A 19,310-nucleotide genomic window follows, 5' to 3' on the forward strand; every position below is an offset into this window, starting at 1 on the left:
ATCATGATGCTTGCACAACCATGCTTCACTGTCTTCACAGTGTACTGTGGCTTGAATGCAGTGTTTGGGGGTCGTCTGACAAACTGTCTCCGGCCACTAGACCCAAAAAGAACAATCTTACTTTCATCAATCCACAAAATGTTGCGCCATTTCTCTTTAGGCCAGTCAATGTGCTCTTTGGCAAATTGTAACCTCTTCAGCACGTCTTTTTTTCAACAGTGGGACTTTGCGGGGGCTTCTTGCAGATAGCTTGGCTTCACATAGGCGTCTTCTAATTGTAACAGTACTCACAGGTAACTTTAGACCTTCTTTGATCTTCCTGGGGCTGATTGTTGGCTGAGTCCTCGCCATTTTGGCTATTCTTCTATCCATTCGAATGGTAGTTTTTTGCTTTCTTCCACATCTTTCAGGTTTTGGTTGCCATTTTAAAGCATTTGCGATCATTTTAGCTGAGCAGCCTATCATTTTCTGCACTTCTTTATATGTTTTCCCCTCTCCAATCAACTTTTTAATCAAGGTACGCTGTTCTGAACAATGTCTGGAACAACCCATTTTCCTCAGAATTTCAGAGAGAAATGCACTGTAACCAGCATGTACAACATTTGCTGCCTTCCTTCCTTAAATAAGGGCAATAATTGCCACCTGTTTTTCAAAGAATGAATGACCTCACTAATAGAACTCCACACTGCTATTATTTTGAACATGCCCCTTTCAATTAGTGATTCAATTACACAGAATCAGCAGCATGCATATCATGACTGTTGGGTCTGTTGGATTTCTATTACTCTACAACACCTGCTAGTAAATTATTTGCCATGTAGAAATATAATTTCTACCAAAAACAGTGATTGATCAGGTTAGCGATGTCTGACTGCTATTATTTTGAACACATCTGTACATGAGCCTGTGCAATGTAAATTCCAGTGTATTTCCCCTGCCCAGGAGCTGCATACAGCCACCCATAGACATGAATGGAGAGTGCACAAACTACATACTGTATGTAGACACTTTTGCTATATATTCATGTACAGTCATACACAGCAATTCATGTCCATAGGTGGCTGTACACAGCACCTGGGCTTCCTTAGCAGGCGAAATACTCTGGAATCTAATGTTGTGCGGTCTAGGCAGCTGCCATCTTAGCATCTGTTCGATCTGCAGCTGCTTGAATTAGTAAATAGATAGGGACGTATCCAACATTTACTTGTAAATGTTTTTTTTTATATTCATTTACTTCCTGATTTCCATGCCTAGGCAAATGATGTCATACATCCCAGGAGTCTTCAGGAGGGGTTTTCTCAGCTAAGCACACCCTCCTGTCTGTGTGCCTGAGCTAAGGGAAGATGGATTCCAGAAAGTAAATGCTACATGAATCATCTGCCCTTACTCAAGATAACCATGACCAGAAAGACAAGGGAAGGGAGATTTCTCAACAACATAAAGCATGGAGACATGGATGGATGGGTGAGTTTGCGTTGAATATTTAAAATGAATTAAATAGTGCTTTTGGTTTGTGGTGCTCAGATGCAGCGTAGTTCCGCTTTAAATTAATAGGCTTAGTTCTGCTTTAAAGGAGTTTCTTAGCACCTCAAACATATGGAGATTATTACCCAACAACAATAAACAAACCTTTTTATTTTACTTTACACAATATGGAATGCTGAACATAAAGACGATTTGCAGATTTCCTTATGGTACAGAGTATACCAAACTAAGTGGCATACGTACTATACAGGTGTCTCTCATAGAAGGTTTAAAGCAGGGGTGTCAAATTGGCGGCCCTCCAGCTGTTGTGAAACTACAAGTCCCATCATGCCTCTACCTTTGGGACTCATGCTTGTAACTGTCACTCTTGCAATGCCTCATGGGACTTGTAGTTTGGCAACAGCTGGAGGGCCACCAGTTTGACACCTGTGGTTTAAAGAAGGAGTTCACCTTTGAAAATGTTACATCTGTTTTTATGGTGGAACAGGTAACATGTTTCCTCTCCTACAGCTGTCTCACACCCCTTTCTGTGACAGCAGACCAGGGATCTTCTCCAAGCAACCGCTATCACTCTTTGAAAAGAGCACAGCCATGTGGGGCTCCACTGACACGGCCACATCATTCATCCACAGGGTTCAGTGAATGAACAAACTACAAGTACTGATAGCCTCTGCGGCTGACAGCTTGTAGTTCTCACTGAACTACCAAGGCACTGTTGAGAGCTCTAGGTAGTTCATAGAGTCTTCCTGTCATTGTGTAACTGCTTGCTCAGGTGATGTACAAGCAGACAGATGCACTGACAGTCTGCAGGAGTCCTGACTTGCACCCATTATCTGCTATTCATGGGTGCAAGGCTTTCCAGGCTCCTAAAAAAGAAAATAAAGAAAGAAAGAAAGGAAAAAAAAAAAAAAAAAAAAAGGGGAGAACGTATCCTGTAAGTTTATACCAAAACAGAAATGTTGAAAGCCCAACTCCCATCTCCCATCAATGCATTTTAACCACTTCCCGTCCGGCCGTTGTATATAAACGGCCGGACGGCCGTTGTATATAAACGGCTCTCCCTGGGAGCGCGCAGCACTGCGATCCGGTGCCCGCTGTGTCCTCCGGACACAGTGAAACACCGATCGTCGGACGGGACCTCTGTACGAGGTCCCGATCATGTGATCACTGATTGGCCAATCAGTGATCACATGCAAAGTAGTAAGCAAGATGTCACTTGTGACATCATTGCTTACTATGTGTGAAATCTGTGAATGATCACAGAGGTCACATGATACAAGGCTATTCACAAAAGCCTTGTACCATGTGACAAGCTGTGACCAATCACAGCTCACTCAGTACTTCTCAATGAGTGCAAGAATGCACACAGAGAGAAAGAGAAATGATTGCTTTTACATCCTATATGGGTGTAAAAGCAATCAGTGTAAAAAAGTAAAAAAAAAAAATCTTAATCACCTCCCACAAGTAGTACAGTGTCACCATGGTGACAGTGTACTGCTAGGGTGACCGTATGTAAAAAAAATAAAAAATAATAATATAAAAAAATAAAATAAAAATGTAAAAAAATGTTTAAAAATTATAATTTTTGCTTATAAACGAATTTGGATTTTTTTTTTTTTACTAAAAAGATAACGGAATAAATTTTGGCTAAGATTTATGATGAAATATTATTTATTTGCAAAATTTTATAAAAAAAACAACTTTTTTTCAAAATTTTTGGACATTTCATTTACATAGCAAAAAAAAATACAAATCCCAGTGGTGAATAAATACCACCAAAATAAAGCTTTATCTGTCTGAAAAAAAATGGTAAAAAATTCATTTGGGTACAGTGTTGCATGACCGCGCAATTGTCATTCAAAGTGTGATAGCGCTAAAAGCTGAAAATTGCCCTGGTCAGGAAGGGGGTAAAAGTGTCCGGACAGGAAGTGGTTAAAAAAAGGTTTTGGGTAAGGGTTGGAATCCACTTTTTGTGCCTTCATCTGAATGATTTCCCATCTGTTCCTGTATTAGCAGCAGAGGTCATCTGAACAGTCAGAGAAAATTTCTCCAGAAGGAACACACAGGAATTGAAAATTAATATAAAAAGACTTTTTCCCCTTTTGATTTGAAATAATTGTGTTTTTGTTTATGCAACATTATAGAAAAGTTAGAGTATGTAAACCCAACATTTCATATTCCTAATGTATGCCTGATTTACCATGTACAGTACTTGAAAATGTATCAGGTTCTTTGTATTTTTTTGTTCTTTCTGTGAAATCCCTGGTGTTCCTGCCACTCCCTCTGCTTACCTATTAAAAACTGACCACACTAGGCATGAGAGCACAGCGTGGTCAGTTCTATAGCTATGCTGAGAACTGAACCTGCTCTCCTCCAATGATCAGACTTCTGCTGACATGCTCCCACTACACAGCCATTCACCAGACCAGTGTCCTGCTGTTTCTCCTCCCCCAGTTCTTATGCAGCTGAGAACAGAGAGTATGTGATCACTTATATAAAAAGGAAAATAAAAAAAGTCTTTATAATGTGTACATACACACTTTGCCTTTCATTTCTATTTTAAGCTGAATGGGTTGGGCTTACATATACTTTAAATTGCTGAAAAAGGAAACTATATTTTTATAAGCTTGTCAATGATGTTTTATATCCGATTAGCTAAGTGTATGTAATCTCTATTTTACAAACACACATTTCATACATTACAAAGGATTCCCAGAACATGAAGGATTAGCTAAAAGACACGGCACATCAAAAGTTGTCAGTCTTTTATTAAACAATATTTCCTTAGTGCAAGTAAATAAGTGCAAACCATTATACATTTCCATTCAGCCTCATGAAGACTGCCATTGAGGTTTTTTTGGCATATAAACTGAAATGGCCTCAATTCCTTGATAGTGCTGCAGTCACCTACTGGTGATCCATTTAACATAAGCACCAGCCTGCAGCCTTTGTGTGTAACTTTCCCTTAGTGAGTGGAGAGAAGCAGATGGCGGATACAATGCACACTGTGGGGTTGATTTACCAAAACTGGAGAGTGCAAAATCTGGTGCTGCTGTATATGGTAGACAATTAGCTTCTAACTCCAGCTTGTTCAATAAAGCTATAAAAAAAAAAAAAAAACACTGGAAGCCAATTGGTTACTAAGCACAGCTGCACCAGATTTTGCACTTCCCAGTTTTAGTAAATTAACCCCTATATCTGTCAAACGCAAGGAAAAAGTCCTGTAGGAACCTCCCTCGTCTGATTTTATACACTGAAAAGAACAAATACCAAGATGACACCACATATGATCTTTGGTTATCCACACAAAATAACAATAGTTTTAATCACTCAGTGAACATACAGTATATAGAAAAGGGTTTTTAACCCTAAAGGGAACCCCTTATCTGCACTGCATATGGGATAACTTGTAACCCAGCAAATATGTCCCCTGTGCTGAACAGCAACAACATGAGGAGTCACACCGATGAATATACAACCAGTCCCGGGGACAATTGCTCATGACATGAATACCCCCATGAGCTCTGGGATGTATTATATTATCAGTTTACCCGATTATCATGATCAGTTTTCCTACATATCTGCAATGACTGAGTGCAATATTGAATAGGAGACCATTAATCTTGATAGTGACTGTGCTCCTTTATATAAAGAAAGAGGCAGCACTTACAATTTACAATCTTCTACATTCTATAGAAGCATGCATCCCCTATTACTCACATCACTGAATGTTATGCAATTTCTTTTTTCATGCAGGCCTGTACACCTTTTCATATTACGTAGAACAGTGTTTTTCAACCACTGTGCCGCGGCACACTAGTGTGCCGTGAGATATTGTCTGGTGTGCCGTGGGAAAAATTGCAATTTCATCCGTAACATGTGGCCTCGGCTCACAAATAGACCAATCATTAGAACAGCAATGGGCAAACTACGGCCCGCGGGCCGTATACGGCCCGGCGGACCGTATACGGCCCGGCGGACCGTATACGGCCCGGCGGACCTTTTAATCCGGCCCGCAGAGCGTGATACTGTCAGGATGATCTGTCCCCCTCGACGTATCTACGACGTATCTACGCATGATCGCCGATCGGCTGCTAATGCCTGAAACTGGCACATGCGCAGATACGTCGAGGGGGACAGATCCTCATAGGAGACAGATTTTCATGCTACACCGGAACGGCGAGAGGAACGCGCGGAGCAAAGGTAAGTGAATTGACACAGGGGGGGCTTGGGGACTTAATATGGGGGATGAATTACTATGGGGGATGAATTACTATAGGGGGGATGAATTACTATATGGGGGATGAATTACTATGGGGGATGAATTACTATATGGGGGATGAATTACTATATGGGGGGTGAATTACTATGGGGGGTGAATTACTATGGGGGATGAATTACTATATGGGGGATGAATTACTATGGGGGATGAATTACTATATGGGGGATGAATTACTATATGGGGGATTAATTACTATGGGGGATGAATTACTATGGGGGATGAATTACTATATGGGGGATGAATTACTATGGGGGATGAATTACTATATGGGGGATGAATTACTATGGGGGATGAATTACTATATGGGGGATGAATTACTATGGGGGATGAATTACTATATGGGGGATGAATTACTATATGGGGGATTAATTACTATGCTTACTATGGGGGAATATTACTATACTTACTATGGATGACACATACACATCATTCATCTACTCTTGGTCCGGCCCCCGGGTCCAATATATGAACCCATTGCGGCCCTCAAGTCAAAAAGTTTTTCAATAAATTTTTTTAACATTTTCTAATGGTGGTGTGCCTCGTGATTTTTTTCATGAAAAAAGTGTGCCTTTGCACAAAAAAGGTTGAAAAACACTGACGTAGAACACTCCGGATATCAGAAACGCCAAACACTTTTGTTTTGTATAGAACAGAGAAAGGTTAAAATAGCCACTCTCAAACAGGGGTCTGTGTAGCCCTAGGGTCCCTGCAGAGGTTGTTTGGGGTTCCTGGAGTTGTAGGTAATTGACCTCTACTTGACGGTGCCTGCACAGTTCAAGGGCCAACACCACTTGGCAAGGTGACTACCATGACACCAATGATCTGTGTATCTATCTGTAAGAGTGGCAGTCTGACTACCACCAAAAAAGGCTATAATAATATGGACCACTAATGTAAGGGCCATTTTTCCCCGTTGACCCTTAATGAATTGGTTTTAGTATGTTTTCCCCAACACATGAAATTTTGGAAGTTCGCCCTAGGCTTAAATGTTACGGGCTGGGTTAGAGACTCTATCCAGCTTTTATTGCTGTGCATGTCCCTGTTGGCAAGATTTCCCCTGCCTTTATCAGGACAGGAAGAGAGGGAAAATCTCTTCAGTAGATAGTTAGGGTTAACAGATCTGCTTATGTGTATAAAAACAAAATACAGCAACTAAATAAGTTGGTCACATTTTAAGGGTGATGAAAAAGTGAAAGCTACATCCACCCCAGGGTAAAATGCCACATAATAAATGTTACACAGAGCTGCCTCAGATCACTAGATAAAGCTCTTTCTTTGGTCCTTGCTGGCGGCCTCCCATTTATTAAAATACAGCTACCATTAGCACCACTGTGCCATATCATCTAGTGCAATGTGAATTTAACATTTAGGTCTGTACTTTACTGACTAGATCTGTAAACATCTGACTTTCCCTGCTTTATAAAATTGATTCAAAATTAGATGTTTGGCTTTGCCAATATTCAAGTAATGCATTGGACACTCATGGCTCAGTGACAGAATACATGAATTGATAGTTGAACAGGCATCCAGCACACAGGTCTGTCATGGTGTATGATGGTGGTGCATTTAAAAAGGGTCACCATACACAAAATCCAGACTTTAGAAATAGTTATGCACCTATCTTGGTCAAACCTAAGTCTCCACACATTCATATTTTGTGGATTTAGCAAAGTGTTTGGGCACATTAGCCTGGGACAGTTCAGCGATAATCATGACTATGAAAACAGGTGCAGTACACCATTGTGTTTAGTCTGCATAAGTAGCATCCGAATAGGACAGTCGGGGGACATTTATCTTTCATATTAGCAACACAAATGTACGCAAATCAGACTCTCTCGTTTGGCAAAATATAGGTGATAGTGCAATCAGATATAGGTATTGTTCAGGTATCCGGACAGCTGTCATTGCTGCCTGTCAGGGTACAATGACAGACACATCAGATTTAGGCATTGTTCAGGTATCCCGACTGCCATAGTCTCCTGACAGGCAGCATTGACAGCTGTCAGGATACCTGAACAATGCCTACATCTGCTGTGTCTGTCATTGTCTGACAGGCAGCATTGCCAGCTGTCAGGATACAAATGGCAGACACAACAGATGTAGGCATTGATCAGGTATCCTCACAGCTGTCAATGGTGCCCGTCAGGATATAATGGCAGATACAGCAGATGTAGGCATTGTTCAGGTATCCCGACTGCCATTGTGCCCTGACAGGCAGCATTGACAGCTGTCAGGATACCTGAACAATGCCTATATCTACTGTGTCAGCTGTCAATGCTGCCTGTCAGGAGACAATGGCAGATACCTGAACAATGCCTACATCTGCTGTATCTGCCATAGTCTCCTGACAGGCAGCATTGACAGCTGACACAGCAGATATAGGCATTGTTCAGGTATCCTGACAGCTGTCAATGCTGCCTGTCAGGAGACAATGGCAGTCAGGATACCTGAACAATGCCTACATCTGCGGTGTCTGCCATTATATCCTGACAGGCACCATTGACAGCTGTGAGGATACCTGATCAATGCTTACATCTGTGGTGTCTGCCATTGTATCCTGACAGCTGGCAATTCTGCCTGTCAGGAGACAAGAACAGACACAGCAGATGTAGGCATTGTTCAGGTATCCTGACAGCGGTCAATGCTGCATGTCAGGATATTAGGGCTACCTGAACAATGCCAACATCTACTGTGTTTGCCATTGTCTCTTGACAGGCAGCATTGACAGCTGTCAGGCTACCTGAACAATGCCTACATCTACTGTGTCTGCCAGACAGCTGTCAATGGTGCCTGTAAGGATACAATAGAAAACACAGCAGATTTGTCCATCCATACTGTTTAGTGTGGATAAAAAGGTGCTGAACAAGCAAAATCTTCCATGAATGGCCTTTCATTTTTTCTTACTGCTCCTCAATCAAAATTATACTAGGTTACATTATTATTTCTATTAGTGGTTTATGACAGTAGATGCTCGGAACTCTTAAAAGAACAACTAGACTTTGAAACAACCTAAACCCAACACCTCTAGCTATATCTACTTGTACATACGTCAGACCATCAGACAACTGGTTGCAAGAGCATCATCCATGGGTGCTTCTCTTTTAATCTGGTGGGGTTACAAAGTATAATGCACGGAGGACCTATTCTCCAAACAGTCCAAAATGAAAAGGCATCTCACTGTAGGAATACAATTGGATGACTGGAGTGGTGCCCAGTGTAGGCAGTGGTTCCTGTCCCACTGATCAGAGGTATGTACACAGGAGCATACATAATATGGGGAGAGTAAGGGTGCTGTTATGCAAGGGTTGTTTCAAAGCATAGTGAAAATAGCTAATGAAAAGTAGCATTAATAGAAAATATAGACTCAAGATTCACCTGTCTGCAAATGCCCACATTCAGTGTAGTAAATTTAGGCAATCTGCTCTGAAGCTGAACTCCTGTGTGAATGCTTTGTACTAAGATCAGAACAAATGTTTATGGCTGCTTCTATTACAGTCTTCTCAAAAAGGTGTTTTCTATTGTGACAAAGTGCCTTTAATTAAGTGCTTATTTCTTTAAAATAAAACAAAAAAAACAACAAACAACGGTCTACAAAAACAGTAAAACCTTAAATCTAGCCCTTTGTGAGAACATATTAGAAATGTATACAACAGTGATAAATAATATAACAAAATACAATTATGCCCTTTTAGAAAATTGCAGAATTACAATAATTAGACCATGTGCACACAGGCTGATGGTAAAATCACTGCCACCCAAACATCAGATCAAAAGGTGACAGCTAACTGGAATGTTTTGTTCAGGAGCTCCTAAGCCAGAGATCCAATTCATGAATGAAGGAAATACTCAAAATCCCTCCTGTGTTCCAAACTGTGATCCAATATTTACTTTGTTTCAATGGTGTGATCCATCATTTCCCTGAAATAAAAATAGTGACTGCTTACATACGATAGAAAAGGGAAATTGCTAGCTACTTCAACTTTAAAGGCCAAACTCTAGGCAGCTATACGATACAGATAACGAAGTTCATTACTACCTCATTCAAATAGTTCCAAAGGCTGGACACTTACCTTAATGCATTCCCTGCATTACAGTAAAAAAAAAATGTCCCAGTGTTTTGATCGCCCCCTCACCATCCGGTATACTCACCTGAGCCTGATCTAGATCCAGCGTTATGCCCATATGCAATGGCTTTCTCCTCTCTCTCTGCTCACAGGGGCAGCAGTCAATGAAATCCTGTGAGCAGAGAGTCCTGACATGTGTGTCAATAGATGCACACAGCCCAGCTCAGCTTCCCTCACAGGAAGCGGCTTACCATGGTGGCGCACAGAGAAGAGGAAGAGAACAGAGTGCCAGCAGGGGACCCAAGAAGAAGAGGTTTTGGACTGCTCTGTGAAATATCATTGCACAGAGCAAGTATAACAAGTTCATCATTTTAACATAAAATTAAGCTTTACAAATCACTTTAAATTTATTTTTTACATGCAGTGTAGGTACAATGAACTTGACCTAGTAGCAGCCTCTAGATGTCCCTATTCAGCAGTGCTCATACTGGTAAAGGGAGAAGCAGGACAAACAGCCAATCAGTTCATGCGCTGACAAAAAAAACCCATGCACATATCAAGAGAAAGAGGAGCTCATCACTGAGCTGCTTCTGATTTCAATGTCCAGTTCAAAGGATATGGGTCAAGGAAAGGTCAGAGGAAGTGGTTCAGAAGACAGTGGCCATAAGACTGGGGACATCTAGTGGTGTAAAAAGTAACGTGGAAAAAAAAAAACCAAACAAACAAACCTCTGGATTGAAGCGGAACTTTGCGGCAAAAGCCGTTTTTATTTTATCTTTGGTCTGTAGGAGTATCTGAATGCAGAGCAGGCTTACCGACCTCTGCACAGCTGTGCGCATGGGCCCATAGAAAACAAAAAACACAATATACACAATAATAACGTTCAGATTTAAAAAAAAAAAAAAAAAAAAAAAAGTTTATGGTTCTTACCAGTTCCTCATAATCTTCTACATGTTTGTATTTCTTCTCTCTGTAATAATACCTTTTCTTAAAGAAGTGGAAGACGACGATATCACATAACACAGTGGCCTAAATAAGTACAAAAAAAAAAAAGAAAAGGAAAATAGAAGCTGTAAAGCAGGTGTAAGCAATCTTAACGAGGTGGAGATCCAGCTGACCAACATGGGAGAAGTCACAGATCACCAGGCACAGTGTCACTTCTTCACACCTGATATAAACCTCTAATTGCCATACTATCATGTCACAATCACACGCACTGTACAGCAATCATGGGTTTAAATTAGGTGGTGAGGAGGCAAAAATATTGCCTCCTTACCACCTGTCAAATACACTCAGATCGCTTTTCAGAGGATCATCAGTGTCTGTTGCACTTGTGAATGAGCCCTTAGTTGCATTCAGCAGCAGCACCCTTAGGGCTGGTTCACATGTAAAGGTGCGGGGTGGTAAAAACCTGCGGTTGAGTCACGGTTTTACCTCCACAAATCCCTACTCGCTTTAGCTGCCAAGGCAGTAGCCAAAGTTGTACATGTGCTGTAGTAGGAATTAAACCGCCTCTGGCTTTTGGCGGATGCTACCTCCTGCAAATTGCCACCCATTCAAGTAAATGGGGCACTCTGCAAGTGACCCGCAACTGTGGGGTCCAAGGGATTAAAGCAAGTGGTGAGGAAGCAACACAATGCTGCCTGCTTTAACCTTTTGTTTGCTGGACTGCACAAGGTTGCAGGACACTTGCAGAGCGGCCTCATTCACGTGAATGGGCCATGTTTGGCAGGTGCTACACCCATCAACCATGAGAGGGCATTTAACTCCTGCTGCAGCTTCAGCATGTGTACATCCCTGGCCATTGCAGGTAAAAGGGGTGAGATTGGGGTGGGGTGGTAAAAACCATGTCTTTTCCTGTGGAGTTTTACCACCCCTAAACTCCAAATGTAAATGATCCCTTACTGTTCTGAGTCCCCTATAGAACTGTTTCTCACTGATGTGCTGCGGTCTACATGCACCGTGGGTGCAGCACTCTGCATCTGCAACTTTCCAGGGTTTCCAGGTTTGGTGCACTTTCAGAAAGTGCACCAAACCTGCAGGATATAATAGGAGGTCTATGGAAAAGCGCAGCAAACTCGCAGGAAAACTGCAGGTACACTACAACGAACCTGCGGTGTGGGTAAACCGCAGCACATCAGTGTGAAAGCAGCCCTATACTATTATGCCCAGTGTATTGCTTCATGTGGATTCTTATCCCAACTAGCGGTCTCCAGAGTGGTGCCAGCAGCAGGAAAGAGGTGGAGTGCAGTTGGTATCACTCCGCATGGGACAGGAGCCAGCAATACAGAGGAGGCACCCGCTTATGTGGCTCTTGCTCCCTACTACAGTCCTTTGCATTGCACTCTTTTTGATGCTCTGGGATGGAGGGTCAGCAAGCCCAGACCGCGGTCTACCAGTCACCTGCCCGCAATCTACTGGTAGATCGCTATCGACAGGTTGCGGACCCCGCAGTACAGGCATTGGCATTACTTTAGAAGTATTTATCCCTTGGGGAGAAGCTCATCAAAAGTGAAATTTCTATTGTAGGGTGTGTCTAAAATCTTATTATCTTAGCACAGAAGTCTGGAAAAATCAGTGAGCCAATCACAGGAGCAGGGTATATTTGTGGTTGTTTTTTGTATACCAGTGTACAGAACACCTCCAGGTTGCCATATTGCATTGAACTTTACTGAAAATCACAGCAGCAGCAGATTGAAGGGGAGAGAAGTTTTATTAACATTAAATTACAACATGGCTTGCGTAGCAATTATATATGCTACAATATTTGTTTGCTATTGTTCTTCAGAAAAGTGGAAATACCCTTTAAAGGCTAATGCACAAATACTGTATTCAAAAAGAATGGTTGACAATAAAGTGTTATTAAACCCAGGACTCTATATTTACTAAAATAAATGCATTTCCATGTTCTGTGTACTGTGGGAGACCAGATATAGTGAATTCAAACTGCTAAATACCTTTTCTCATCAGCAGTTAGAGCAGTCTTGTGACTTCTATCAGTGATCAGCAGAGCACTGGTTAAAGCTTGTAGAAGTAGTTTTCTGCCTGCTCTAGGAGGATGCAGAACCCTTGACCTCTGTCTGGACAGTGCTGATTGGCCCTGTGCTGATCACATGAACTCTTCCAAAGGGAAAAAAAAAAAAACACCAAAAACACCTCTCTAGCAATACACACCAAATTGAGCATGTACAGACTGTCTCCACAAGCTGTCTTATCAGGAGATAAGAGAGGGAGATACTGGAAAAAAGGAGAGGATCAGAGAAGACAGGATCAAACAGCCTTAGGTTCCACAGTGAGTATAACCAGCCGTTGAGAACCACTTGCATCTATCCCAGCCATTTGCTCTGTGTGGGGTACCCTCTTCTCGGCCTTGTAGGATCGTCGATTAAATTCGGCTTCACCTGCTTGCTGCTATTGGGTTTGAGGCTTAGCCCCCACACAGAACGAGTTTGTGATCTTCCCCCCCTTGTTCACTCTGCGTTACTACCTCCGGGCAGTAGACGCTCAATAGCCTTTTCAAAGGCTAAGCGAGAGTGAAGCCGCCGAGGAAGAAGAAGGAGAAGGAATCCGATCAAGATCTCTGGGAAGCCCTCCTGAGAACTCCTCTGCGACAAGATGGGGAAGAGACAGACCAAGAAGCCACAGAACACCGCCACCGCCGCCCCCGCCAAGACCCCGGGAGAAGCCCCCTCCGCCTCCACCTCCACCCCAGATCGCTCCGGCCCTGCAGACGGTCTCCCTCCCCTGGAGCCCTGGATGAAGCAGACAGTCGTGCTGCGGCTGAAAGAAGTGGAAGGCAGAATCCCGGACATGACCCCGGAAGTCTTTGGGAAGAAAATGATCCTTGAACAAGGATTCAGCAAGGCAGAGACCCTGTCGGTGCAGTCCTTCGTGAGAGGTATGTTCCTTGTCACTTTTGTCTCCCTACAGGTATGCAGAAGGTACTGGGAGGCAGTAAAGACCTCTGGACCCGACTCCCTCTTCCGAAAGTTCACTGCGAACTCTCCCATTCAAAGGGACGAAAGGCGGATCACGGTATCCATGAGGAACCCTCACGTCCCTGGTAGAGACATCGCCACCTACCTCCAAAGGTTTTGTGTCGTGTTGAAGGACCCAGTCCGGATACTAGACACCAACGGCTTCTGGACAGGTAAGTGGGCCGTGTTTTGCAGGCTACTAAGAGATCGTCCCGCTGGAGATCTCCAACACCTGCAGCAGTGCTTCTCCCTGGGATCGTCAACAGGACTCCTACACTACCCGGACCAACCCCAGTCATGCCGCAGGTGCGGCCAGCCGGGGCACGAGGGTAAGGAATGCAATGTGCTTTCTTGTAGGTTCTGTAGGTCTGCAGGTCACGAGACCAAGGATTGCCCGAGGTCCAGAACCTGCAACCTCTGTGGACGGGCAGAGCACGTCTACAGAGACTGCCCAGAAAGAAGCAGGACGTACGCTGGGGCCCTGAGCAAGGGCCCTGCCACCAAACCAGCGCCACAGAAACCTCCAAAGGACCCGGGTAAGAGGAACCCCCCCCAGGCCCCTGGTCCCCCTACCCCTGGTCCCCCTGGCCCCCCTACCCCTGGGCCCCCTGCCCCTGGTCCCCCTGGCCCCCCTGCCCCTGGTCCCCCTGGTCCCCCTGCCACCCCCCCCCCTGACCTGTCCTCACAGGAGGACTTCCCGCCCCTTCCCCCTGTCACCCGTCAGCAACTCTGCGACGGGGTACAGGAAGCGGAAGAAGGAGACACCTCCTCTGCCACCAAGCGGCCTGCCGTCCTCCAGAATGCCGCAGGTCCCGACCCCGTGGGGGTGGACCTCGACACGCTGGAGGAAGAAGAGGTGGAAGAAGAGATGGCTCCGACCCAGTCGGAACTAGATCTCTCCACCGACTTCGATGAGGTCCTCAACGAGGTCCTCAATCAGATTGGTCTGGGCCAGGACACTTGTCAGGCTGCAGAGGTCACAGAGGTCATCCCCCCTCTCCAGGGGAGGCAAGCACAGCCCCTTCCGACTAACCCCTTCATCTCTTTCCCATGATGGCTGAGATATCTATCTTTTCCATTAATGTGAGGAGCATCAAGGATGTGTCTAGGAGGCAGACTGTGCTGACCTTTCTTTCCACACAGCAGAGTGATGTGTACATGCTTCAGGAGTGCGCACTTCCCCCTCTGAGGAGGTACACTCATTTGTCCTCCCAGTGGACCCACGGTCCCTCCTACTGGTCTGGGGGTGGCGATTGCAAGTCCCCAGGGGTTGCGGTTCTTATCAGGGGAGGACGTTTCACTGTTGACTCCGTCCATGAGCTCGTCTGTGGCCGCCTTCTGGTCATAGACGGTTCGTGGGCGGGGGAGCCCGTTAGGCTCATCAACGTGTACGCCCCCCCGGAGAAGAATGCGCAGCTGAACTTTTACAAACCCTGCGGACGCAACTCGCCACAACGAGAACAGTAGTAATCGGCGGTGATTTTAACTGTCCAATAGAGGACGACGGGCGCAGCTCCAGCATGTACGCAAAACTCGACGCCACCTCGAAGCTGCTCCGGGAGATGATTGCGGAGGCTTCCCTGCGAGACGCAGTGGGATCCGTGGGGCGCGGTTCCGTGAACTACTCATGGAGCCGCCCCGATGGATCTGTGCGCTCCAGGATTGACTTTGTACTCACCTCCAGGGCAGTCAGGCACCGCGGGTTCTCCACGGTTCCCTGCTTTTTCTCTGACCACAGGGCCATTCACTTTCAAGGTGATCTGGGAGAGGGCTTTGCCCCGGGCCCAGGCTCCTGGAAGCTGAATTGCACCCTGCTGGACGATGAGGAACTGCTAGAGGAGCTCAGGGAAACCTACGGTGCCTGGCGAGAGGAGAAGTCTTTCTTTCCTAAGGTAAGCGACTGGTGGGAGTTCGTGAAAGTCAAGCTGCGCAGCTTCTTTCAGGCCAGGGGACGCCAGCAAGTGTGTGCCAGGAGGAAGGAACTCAGGAGGCTGCAGCGTCAGCTGCAGTCCCTGCAGGACCTTCATCACTGTGGCTGGGACGTGAGGCAAGACCTGGAGGACACCAAGAAGTGCTTGAAAAAGCACTTTGAGGAAGAATCCAGGCACATTGTCTTCCGTGCCAAGGTGGAGCATCTCGAGAAAGGTGAGAAGTGTAACTCTTTCTTTTTCAGGAAACTCCACTCAGGACACACACCCCTGTCGGAGCTGCGTGACAAGACCGGAACACTCCAGAAGGGGAAGGAGGCCGTGATGGAAGTGGTCAGCGACTACTACTCCGACCTCTACTCCCCCAAAGAAACAAACTCGGAAGCGGCCGACAGGTTCTTGTCAGGTATCTCTAACGCTATTGATCCTGCAGGTTTGTCGGCCACCAACGCCCCCTTGACGTTGGAGGAACTGCACTCTGCCGCTAAATCCTTTAGGCAAGGCAGGACCCCGGGCTGCGACGGTCTCCCAGCGGAGCTCTATGTAGCGCTGTGGGATCTCGTGGGCCCGGACCTGCTCGAGCTGTACGAGGAGATGGTGGTGGAGGGCAAGATGCCTCCTTCGTTGAGGGAGGGGATGATCACGATCCTGTACAAGCGTAAGGGGGAGAGATGTGATTTGAAAAATTGGCGTCCCATCTCTCTCCTGAACGTGGACTACAAGATCCTCGCCAAAGTCATGGCGAACAGGCTGAAGGCTGTCATCGGACAGATCATCAACCCGGATCAGACTTGTGGCATTCCTGGCCGCAGGATTGCGGACAGCCTAGCGCTTGTCCGGGACACGGTCCAATACATCAAGGACCGCCGTGTGCACGCGGCCCTGGTCAGTCTTGATCAGGAAAAGGCCTTTGACCGTGTCTCCCATGGGTTTATGTGCAGAGCCCTGCGCAGGTTTGGTCTAGGGGAAATGTTTTGTTCATATGTTGACATCATGTATAATGACATTTGTAGTTCCGTGCAGGTGAACGGCTGGAAGACTGACCCCTTCCCGGTCCTCTCCGGGGTCAGACAAGGCTGTCCTCTCTCACCTCTGCTTTTTGTTTGCTGTATAGAGCTCTTCGCCGAATGCATCAGACGGAATCCAGAGATCGGGGGAATCACCGCACCGGGACCAGACAGACGGGAAGTGAAGTGCTCGCTCTACATGGACGACGTGACGGTGTTCTGTGCCAACCAGCGCTCCATCGACCTGCTCGTCCAGACCTGCGAGGACTTCGGCCAAGCTTCGGGGGCAAAGGTCAACTGCGGGAAGTCGGAAGTCATGCTCTTCGGAAAGTGGTTCCTGCCTTCTTCTGCATCCATGCCCTTTGGCATCAAGACAGACTTCATGAAGATTTTGGGAGTTTGGTTTGGTGCCGAGGGCGCAGCCCTGAAGTCTTGGGAGGAGAGACTGGCCAAGATGCGCCAAAAGTTTGGACTCTGGAGCCTCAGAGACCTCACCATCGAAGGGAAGACACTGGTACTCCGCAGCGAGATTCTCCCTGTGTTGCAGTACCTCGCCCAGGCCTGGCCCCCTCGGGTCAACACCTGCAAGGCCATCACCAGGGCGGTGTTTCACTTCATCTGGGGCTCCAAGATGGACAGAGTGAAGCGGGCAGTCATGTTCAAGGAACCCCTCAAGGGCGGTAAGGGCGTGCCCGACATCGCCACCCAGCTGAGGGTGTTCTTTGCTTGCAACTGCATCCGCAGAACTTTGCCAAGACGGATTATGGACTCTGGCGGGAACGCAATGTCTCGCTTCTTCCTGTTGCCTCTCTGGAGGTCCCTGGGGTGGGACACTTGGGATAGTTCCATCCCCTACAACTGGGACACTCCTTGGTACTACTTGGACACCTTCAAGTTCATCAGGGAGCAAGGGCTGCAGGGAGTCAAGCCTGACTTGTGGAAGCCAAAGACTATCTACAAGCTCATCCGAGCCAGCGACATTTTGGAGTCGGTTCCAGGCCTGCCTTCAGACACCTGTAAGGTGGTCTGGAGGAACGTTTCTTCCAACATCCTCACCAACAGGCACAAAGACCTGGCATGGATGGCTATCCAGGGGGGACTGCCTCTCAGGACATTTATGCATGCCAGGAACCTGAGCAGATACAGACACTGCCCCTTCTGCATCATCCACGAGGAAACGTCTTACCACGTTTTCTGGGAGTGCTCATTTGCTCAGGCCCTGTTGGGGGCCCTGGAACCTGAACTCAAAGACTTTGTGCCACAGACAGCCATCACTCACTTTGGGGTGTTGAATGGACTGTTCTGTGGAACCTTTTCTCTGGAGGACATTGACGGCGCCTGGCGGGTGCTGTGCTGTTTTAAGGACGCTTTATGGTGCGCCAGAAAGCGCCTCATCCACCAGCGGGAGAGGATGTCCATTGAGGACTGCCGCAGACTGATCCTCAGTCTGCTCAGAGACTATTCCTTGATGGACTTTAAGGAGGAAGAGGACGTCTGAAGATTTCCCCCTTCCCCCTACTCCCCCTTGCGTGTCTTTGTCTTTTCAATAAAGCTTCGGGCCTGTGTTTCCCCCTCCCTCCCACACACCCGATGCCTATTGTAAACTTTGATTTTCGGTTTTTCGTTTTTTTCGCTTTCGTTTATTGCATGACTTAGTACTGTGTATCAGGATGCTATGGTTTTTGGGGTAAGCGGCGTCATGCATGACGTGGCGGTCTGGGGATTCATCCTCTGCACATCACGTCAGGCATCATACCGCTGAGCGAATGTATTTATTTCTGAATGTATTTATTGTATGCTTGAACTGTATTGCTATGTGGTGCGCTGCGTCGCAGTACAGGGTGAGATGTACCCCGATTACACGTATCATGTTGTTTTTGATGCTTCTGTAATAAAAGTATCTTTTCAATCAAAAAGTGAGTATAACCAGCATACTTTACTGCATATACAGACTGATTTTACTGTTGTGGGTTTAATAACATGTTAAATATACGCTTTACTAAAATAAATCATGTAGTTATGGATTAATGGTAACTAGGGCAACTAAAAACCTACAACTTTAACTTAAGTCTCCTTGCTGTGAACAACCCCTTCCATATGATCTATTCTGCCAGAATAGCCCTTAACTACAAAAGTAAAGTCATCCTTATCCACTTCCAAAGTGCCACACATAACATTTGTTTCCAAATAACAGGTATTTCATGATACTTCTGCAATAAATCCTGGATGGACAGACACTGTGTTAAATACCAAGGAAGAACCCTGTCCCCACAAAACTCACCACTCCAAGCAATGCCACTCCAGATCCAATGTTAATCATAGTTGGAATTATATCAAATTTTCCAGCCTGACAAAACAAATTCATCATTGTTAGTTATGACAGCTGTGTTATCTATCTAAAGGAAAATGTTAGAATTTCAATTAAAAATAAATAAAATATCTGCAGCTTTAAAGCTGATCTCCACCTTTTGATATATATTATAGAACTATGTCCTTCACTAACCTGTGAGGCCGTTGGATGTGCAATATAAACTGTTTGTAGCTGCGGCTACATACAACATACTGCA

General features: G+C 45.6%; 1 protein-coding gene across 2 annotated transcripts in view; it reads right to left on the reverse strand.

Moving 5' to 3' along the window:
• Positions 1 to 8,836: 8,836 nt before the first annotated feature.
• The window catches only part of P2RX4 (purinergic receptor P2X 4), a 46,449-nt gene continuing 35,975 nt past the window's right edge, over positions 8,837 to 19,310 (reverse strand). Inside the window, exons 10-12 of one of the 2 annotated variants that reach the window (XM_089676546.1) lie at positions 19,025 to 19,090; positions 10,762 to 10,860; positions 8,837 to 9,685 (exon numbers count right to left, since the gene is read on the reverse strand). In XM_089676546.1, coding sequence (XP_089532672.1) covers positions 9,662 to 9,685; positions 10,762 to 10,860; positions 19,025 to 19,090 — 189 coding nt within the window. In that variant the 3' untranslated portion in view covers positions 8,837 to 9,661. The remainder of the gene's footprint in view (positions 9,686 to 10,761; positions 10,861 to 19,024; positions 19,091 to 19,310) is intronic. The other variant, XM_089676551.1, reaches the window with a different exon arrangement.

The sequence above is a fragment of the Staurois parvus genome, unplaced genomic scaffold, assembly GCF_062004578.1.
Source record: "Staurois parvus isolate SC_StPar_1 unplaced genomic scaffold, SC_StPar_1.0 ptg000014l, whole genome shotgun sequence".
NCBI classification, from domain to species: Eukaryota; Metazoa; Chordata; class Amphibia; order Anura; family Ranidae; genus Staurois; species Staurois parvus.